Below are 7740 nucleotides of genomic sequence, written 5' to 3' on the forward strand. Positions count from 1 at the left end.
TATGGTCTTATCACTAGTCTGAACATTTCTGCCATCTCCATTACTGAACGAGGTCTGTTCGACAAACTTGTACAGAGCTGACACATCAATGACTGGTCTCCATCCTCCATATGCCTTTCCCACAGGAAAGACTCGACTAAAGGAGCCTGGGGAACCATCGAGGACCTGGATAGGACCCTTCTCCAACCAGGTCTAGACTTTGGCCCAAAGGGCCTGCCCCTTTGCTGATTCCATCGAAAACAAGCTTACAAGCACTGAATTCTTAGTCAGTGGAAGGAAAGATGAAAAGAACGGGATGCAATACCCTGAACGAATCATGGATATCGTCTAAGGTTCGGCCTTGAGCTGCATCTACCTGGTCCAGCAGCTTTTAATGCATCCCCCTACTAGTGCACAAGTAGGCAAAAGACTTCTAGCGTTTACAATTTTTACTACCACCCCTCTGATGTTTTCCTCCTCGGTTGGACTTGCAGCCTTTTCCTTCCTTAACAGGAAAGGGCTTCTAAGACACTTTCATTTTCAAAACTGCTGCCATTTTAATAGTTGATGGTTTTGTATGGCTGGTCTTTGGAAGGGCTGGAGGTTTGTAGGGCCGAGCTGTAAGGGCCCTAAGGAGGAGGGAATTCATGTTGGACTTCCTCCACCTTTGCGTAGCCTGCTCGACGTCCTTTGGCTCAAAGACGAAGAGCCCTTGCATGGAGGAGTTTCGGAGCCAAGCAATCTCAGTGTTAGAGACTTGTTGGTGAAAACTTTCGGCCACTGGATCCCATCAGGCAAAAGCCTGGTGTGAAGGAGAATGGCGAGATGAGATCGGAGACAGAGGCGAAGGTTGGTAACCAGAGGAGACAGGATGGACAGTTTCTTCCAAAGAAGAAGATTGAGGCAAAGAGCTGAAAGGACTCTTATTGTCGACCGACGATGTACAAGCATGGGATCAGCAGGCTGATCAACAACAAGCCTCCAAAGAGGAGTCTCTATGTGAGACCCTTTACTGTTAAAGGAAACACTCGTCGGAGAGATGTGCCTCGGACTTTGCTCTCCCCCCGAAGGATGTTCGTCAGGGGAAGAAGCAAGATATTCAAATAACAGTAACTCTATATGACCTGTAAAAAAAATTAACCATACTTTGCAATACATAATGGTTTGTGCCAAAGAAAGCTTTATGGTTTGTTTGTATGAAAAAAATTTTTTTCATTTGGATATTGTGATACACTATTATTTTTTCTATTTAGTCCTCAAGTGTCCCCTCCCCAAAAAGTGCCTTAATCTGTTATTATTTCTTTTAACAGGTACTGACAGCAGGCTCCTACACCCAGTAGGGAGAGAAGTTTAGGCTATTCTTCTAAGTATATAGGAAAGATGAAGTTGCCAAAAGAATAGTTACTCAAGACTAGTGTGTTGAAATTATTTTCTCCCATACACTGATGAGTGATTTAAGCATGCCCTGCTACATGGTAACTTGATTCAAAATTAGGGGCAAATGAAACAAGATTAGTCTTATCACTGACCTAGGTGATAATATATTGACATAGAGGGTTTATGGACAGTTTTTCAAATACTTGCCCCCAGAACCAAGTGAACATAAAGTGGCATAGAACAGTTTTTCAGTGATAGCCAAACTTTTAAGTGTTGTCAATTCCTAAACCCAGTTGATTGTTCATGCCGATTATGAACCACAGTGTTGCAGAGTTCTCCTTTAAACTTGAAGTTTTCCCCTGTCATAGTCAGGAATAATATTGCATGATCCACCTGATTATGTTGCTTGTCAGCCTGGAGAAGACTGTTAAAAGCAAGTTTGACGGGATCTTCTAGTTTTGCTGCATGAATTGCAATCCTTGTTGTATGAACTCTTTGATCGTGAGGCAAACTACTGATATTTGAATGTATCCAAAATAGATATACGGTTAGGTGTGCTTTTGTTTTATACTAGTACAGTTTAGGGAAAACTTATAAGTGTCCAGCATGTGAATAGTCTTTTTTTTAGGGGGGGGGGGTCATTCAAATCATTTTTTTGTCTTGTTAACTTTTAGAGGGTTGATTCCTATGAGGCTTTGCCATGGATATATCTAGGTCTCTGCTTATGTGTTTTGAAGATCTGACTTTTCATATTATAGTTTTGTATGGTTTTTTTCAGGAATATTTTTTTTTCTTTTCAAATATATATTTTTCTTGTTTTTATGAAGACAGAATTTCATTCCAACACCTTTCACAGCAACCCATTATATGTCTAGTATTATTTGTTTCCTTTATAAAATCTAACCTGAGATTCAAGCTATTCATGTATACTGCTCATTTTCCCAGAAATGAATCAGTGGCCATGCTACAAGTTTATTCAGCAAGCTCAAGGCAAGGGAAGATAAGGAGGAAGTAAGGTTCCTGCTGGGTCCCCTTGCCCAGTATAAAATCAAGGGGTGGTGCCCAATGTCCAGTTCATCCTTGATTGTTTGCCTTTTACCCAGATTTTTGGGTATTCCACCATCGTATATTTTTTGTGCAGTGAACGTTGAAGTGTGGCCGGTATTCGGAAACTAGGCAGTTCGGGTACTACCTCTGGCCACAGTCTGCAAACCACTACAACTTCACAAAGATTCTTTACTTCTTTGAGAATGATCACCAAAATGAAACAGTTTAAAATATTTGCATGGCAGAATTCTGTACTATGGTACATATTCCTTCTATGAGATGGTATTAAAGTATTACAAATGTTAAAAGAAATTACTTTTGCATATGAGACCATTAGAGGCATGGATGACATTCACCTATATTACCAATGTGCAATTCTGGATATGGCCTTACTTAGAGGCTTGTGAAATAAGGCACCAGGTAAAGCAATAGTTTGTACCATTTTATACAAACACTGGGTTGAAATTTAGGCTGAAACACTACAGATTCAAATATATGACTAAATCTTACTTACTTGTCATCCTATTTGATATTTTCTTATATAGGGCTTTATGACGAAAGTCAGAAGCAATACTAGCGAGTGAAGCATGTTTTTTTAATTGCTGTTGAATTGCTTGAACTTTTACTCCTTGGTCTAGTGTGATAATATCATCTGTAAGGAAAAATTTGTTTACATTTAATTATGAATGAAAATAATCAATGAAAAAAATTTCATATTATTATTTCAAAACTTACCTAAAATTCATATGCCTACATGATTGAAGTGAGAATTTTTAGCAAGAAAGGGTAGAAAAGAATTTTTAACAGATACTGGGTATATATTCAAATAATAAATTTTATAATGAAAATTTTCTTTATTACAACGAATCTTACCCAATATTCATATGCTGACTACCAAATTCAGTAGAATATAGTTGGGATATCTAAATTAACCTGAATGCAAATAAGATATAGAAAGTACAGAAACATCCTTGAATGCCTCCTACCTGTAATCAAATTTTCTGTTAACTTTACATTGCTTACTGTAGCCTAAGGATGGTGACAGGCATGGTGTTTCTCTTGCATAAGATATGTGAGTGACATACAAGCACCAGAGATTAAACATGTTAACTGCATTCATAAGGATAATAGAACATGTGCCTAGAAAAAGAATAGTTATCAACAAAAGGACCATTTTGTGCCCACGCTGAAGATTGTGGCTATATTATGTGATATTTGATAATTTACTTAATAGAGATTAATAGGGGATGTCTCCTGAAATTACTATGAATGCCTGTGAGACTTGTGCCAAGGATTTACTGCTGGGCAATTATGAACCTTAAACTTGTTGCGTCATGTGCCAGGAGTAGGATTGTGATTTGAATAATCTTTGTGATGAATATGATTCACTAACAGTTCCTATTATTAATACATATAGTCTGCTGGTAGCCGACCACTTAAAAGAAAAGTTCCAAACGTAAAAGTTTAGTTCTTGGGAAAATCCAGAAAAGGCTAGGCTAGTTAATTACAGTGGGGATGATAATGTTGCACAAGCTAGTAACAACTTTCAGGGTTGATAGTAGGCAGCTATATAAGCTTTTTAATACTTTTGATTTGTTTGTGAAATTAGAGGACAGTAAATCTTCAAGAGAGGGCAGTGATTCTAGCTTAGCCTACCATGTTTTAAGCCCCAGGCTAAGTCCTCAAGTTTTGCGAAACAGTTCTAGTGTGCCAGTCAGTATGGATTCTGATGATACAGAGACCATTATAGACTCGATAGCCTTTCCCTGAGCTTCGCTTTAGATTACAGTCCTTGTATTTCGAAACCCTCGCAATTCCGTGATCTGGTCAGCTCAATCAACCACCAGATTCCAGGATAAAAGACTGAATTGGGAGTCTGGATCCTATAAATTTTCTTAGAAAATCAAGTAGCTGTCTGCTGCTGCAGAAAGGGGTGGATCCTGCTCAAGTATTCTCAATATAGTGACTCTTCTCATAATGACGTTCCTTTAGGAGAGAAATGTGTTCCTCTCACTATACCATATGTCTGGATCTCTCAACATAGTGGGGGATACTCTATCTAGACAGGCACTCCTGCACACTTGAATGGACCTTGGGTCAGAGCTCTTTTCAGGAGATTCTAGAGTCAAATTTGAAACTCCGAATAGACCTGTTTGCAAAAAAAAAGAGAACTGGAAGCTTCCTCTATATGTGGTAAGTAATGTACATATGCTAGATGGCAGCATCTATCAGTTTTTACTTGTAGCACTCTGGTGGGCAGCCACAGTCAGAGAGAATAAAAAGGTTAGCCTAAACGACCGTTTTACTTGTCTTCCAAGAACAAAATATGATGCCAGCAGTAAAAGAAGCCTCAAAACTTGTCTTTTGAATCTTCAGAAATTTTTTCTGTGGAAGCTTCTGAACGTTCTGCATAGTTATTTGCACAGTTCTACAGGTGAGCGCCCTCCTGCTAGCCTCTGAAGTTCTTCTGAATCAGACCTTGTGGTTCTCGATTCTTGCTCAGTTGTTACTCACTCTGAATATATATGCCTGATACACAATCACCATCACTTCCTCGGTTACCAAGAATCGAACCTCTACAACAATTCATGCTGGGATCAAACCTTGTGGACAGCTGGAAATTATTCAAGCAAAGGTGGGAGTCTTATGATATTCTGAAGAGACCCAGGGAACAAAATCTTGAAATGCAAGTAGCCCTTCTGAAAAAGTGCCTTGCTGATGACGTTCTACATACTCTCAATGGTTTCAAGGTCTAAATTAACTAGGACGCTCATACGGTTGATGAAATTATAAACAAATTGCAAGAATTTGTTGTGGGTGAGGTAAATGAAACATATGAATGTTATTTGTTTAACAAAAGGAACCAATCTGAATCATTTGATGCATACCTTGCAGACCTACATTCTCTAGTGAAAACTTGCAATTACTGTGAAAAGTAGTCATCCTCTGCTCAAGGATAGGATTATATTTGGTGTACATTATAAAGAGGCCCGTAATGATTTGATTAAGGATTGATTGATTGATTGATTGATTTGAGGTTTTCTGGTATCCTAACATCTAAGGTCATTGACGCCGATATAATTTACAGTATTATAAATAAAGAATAAAAGAATATTCAGTTAAAATCATAAAAGTAGAGATATCATTTCAAAAATTAAATAGCTTTCAGAAGACCTGCTTCTGAAGTAAAGCTAAAAATACCACTAGCATGGTAGGACACATTCTGGCCAAGAATCTTGGCAAGGATGAACTTGCCATCCTTACCTTGAGCCTCGAACAAATATCTATTTCTTTCACTGCTATATGTGGGGCATTCGGGCAACAATTGCCTCACTATCAAGGGTACCAAACAGTCATCACAATATGGCTGGCATTGGCCTGTAAGCAGATATTCATGTGTCAACCAAGTGTGACTAATGTGGAGACGACAAAGAGTAGTCTCCCACTTTTGGGGCCTCCTGTTTTACAGCACTTCCACGGGGATATAAAACGGATTTTGAGCAAAGCGAAAAACCTATTTTTGGGTGAGATAGCCATGTTGTCCTGATGGAAGGTTCCTTTAGGTAGCTTTCTAAGGGATATTTGCTACAGTGATACTCCCAGAGAACTAACCATAGGTCTCCAGAATTCTAACTCATGGCGCGAGTATCCTTAATATATCTTTAAGGATATCGCATAATATCAGGGCACATATTTTTTCATAAGACACATAGCAATCTTCGCCCCGAATAGATTCAACTCTTTAAGGGGGGAAGAGTGACGAACGAAAGGGGAGCCGTTATCAAGGTACCCGGTGGACCTCCTATCAGTACAAAACAGCTAATCATTCCTAACTTGCATTTAACCCTTTTACCCCCAAAGGACGTACGGGTACGTTCCTAATAACCCATCCCTTTACCCCCATGGACATACGAGTACGTTTTCCATACTTATGCGTAGATAACAGGTCTTGGCAGGCCTTGCATTTGAAATACAACTCTTTACTGTTGTGATGTTGTTCCTTTGATGTCTTGTCACCAATGTAACATGAATAAAAAGTTTCTCTGGGCCCTACAAGGGTCAAGATGGACCTTTAAATTTTCTTTGAAGAATCAGCTGATATTTCCTGTGCAGTAAGTTTAGGTTGCATAGGCATTTACACAAATATTACGAAAATAGGGCACTGTTACCAGTGCAAGAGTATTGTTTTTGTTGTCCCTTCGACATCTTGTCATCAATGTAATATGAATAAAAAGTTCTCTGAGGCCCACAGGGGTCATGAATGACCTTTAAATTTTATGTAAAGGAATCAGCTGACATTTTATGTGCATTTGCTTTAGATTTCATAGCTATTTTTATAAATAATTACGTAAAATGGTTCCGTTGCCACGGTAACACTATGTTTTCATTGTTATATGTTGCCCAGGTCCCCACAGAGGTCAAGATGGACCTTTAAACTTTCTGTTATGAATCAGATGGTTTTTCTTGGTATTATTTTTGGGTTTCATAGCCATTTATACAAATTTTACGAAAAATTATCAGTGTTACTCCTGCGTGACTATCGTTTGTATGTTCCTTCGACATCTTGTCTACACTGAATATGAATAAAAAGTTTCCTTGGGCCCTACAGGGGTCATGGAGGACCTTTAAATTTTATGTAAAGGAATCAGCTGATATTTCATGTGCATTTGCTTTAGATTTCATAGCTATTTTTACCAATAATTACGTAAAATGGTTCCGTTGTCATGGTAACACTATGTTTTCATTGTTATACGTTGCCCAGGTCCCCACAGAGGTCAAGATGGACCTTTAAACTTTCTCATATGAATCAGATGATTTTTCGTTGTATTTTTTGGGGGGTTTCATAGTAATTTATACAAATTTTACGAAAAATTATCAGCATTACTCCTGGATGACTATTGTTTGATTGTTCCTTGGATATCGTGTCAACAATGAAAAAGTTTCCCTGGGCTCCACTGGGGTCTTGATTGACCTATAAATTTTCTTTAAACAATCAGCTCATATTTCATATGCAGTTTGTTTAGGTTTCATAGCTATTTACACAATTACTGAAAATTATTTCGTTACCATGGTAACGATGTGTTTACATGTCCGCCATGGCGTATGAGACTAGCACGCTTTCCCCTGGAAGAAGCGTAATGTACTTTAAATTTCCGCGTCTCATAATTTAAAGGTCCGAAAGCAGCTGATTTGAGTTGTCATGCGATTTTTAAGCCTACCATAATTATTTTTGTATATTTTTGTTACTATTTTGCCGAAACTTTGAGTATATTTTCATATTTCTCGCCGATATCCTCGTTCTTGGGAATTAGCCTATCTCTGCCATTATGTCGGACA

At 38.4% G+C, this 7740-nt stretch overlaps 1 protein-coding gene across 1 annotated transcript in view; it reads right to left on the reverse strand.

Annotated features, from left to right (window-relative positions):
• The window catches only part of LOC137628969 (E3 ubiquitin-protein ligase BRE1A-like), a 248520-nt gene that overhangs the window by 20956 nt on the left and 219824 nt on the right, over positions 1-7740 (reverse strand). Inside the window, exon 6 of the mRNA XM_068360222.1 lies at positions 2918-3055. Coding sequence (XP_068216323.1) covers positions 2918-3055 — 138 coding nt within the window. The remainder of the gene's footprint in view (positions 1-2917; positions 3056-7740) is intronic.

Source organism: Palaemon carinicauda, chromosome 37, assembly GCF_036898095.1.
Source record: "Palaemon carinicauda isolate YSFRI2023 chromosome 37, ASM3689809v2, whole genome shotgun sequence".
Taxonomy (NCBI): domain Eukaryota; kingdom Metazoa; phylum Arthropoda; class Malacostraca; order Decapoda; family Palaemonidae; genus Palaemon; species Palaemon carinicauda.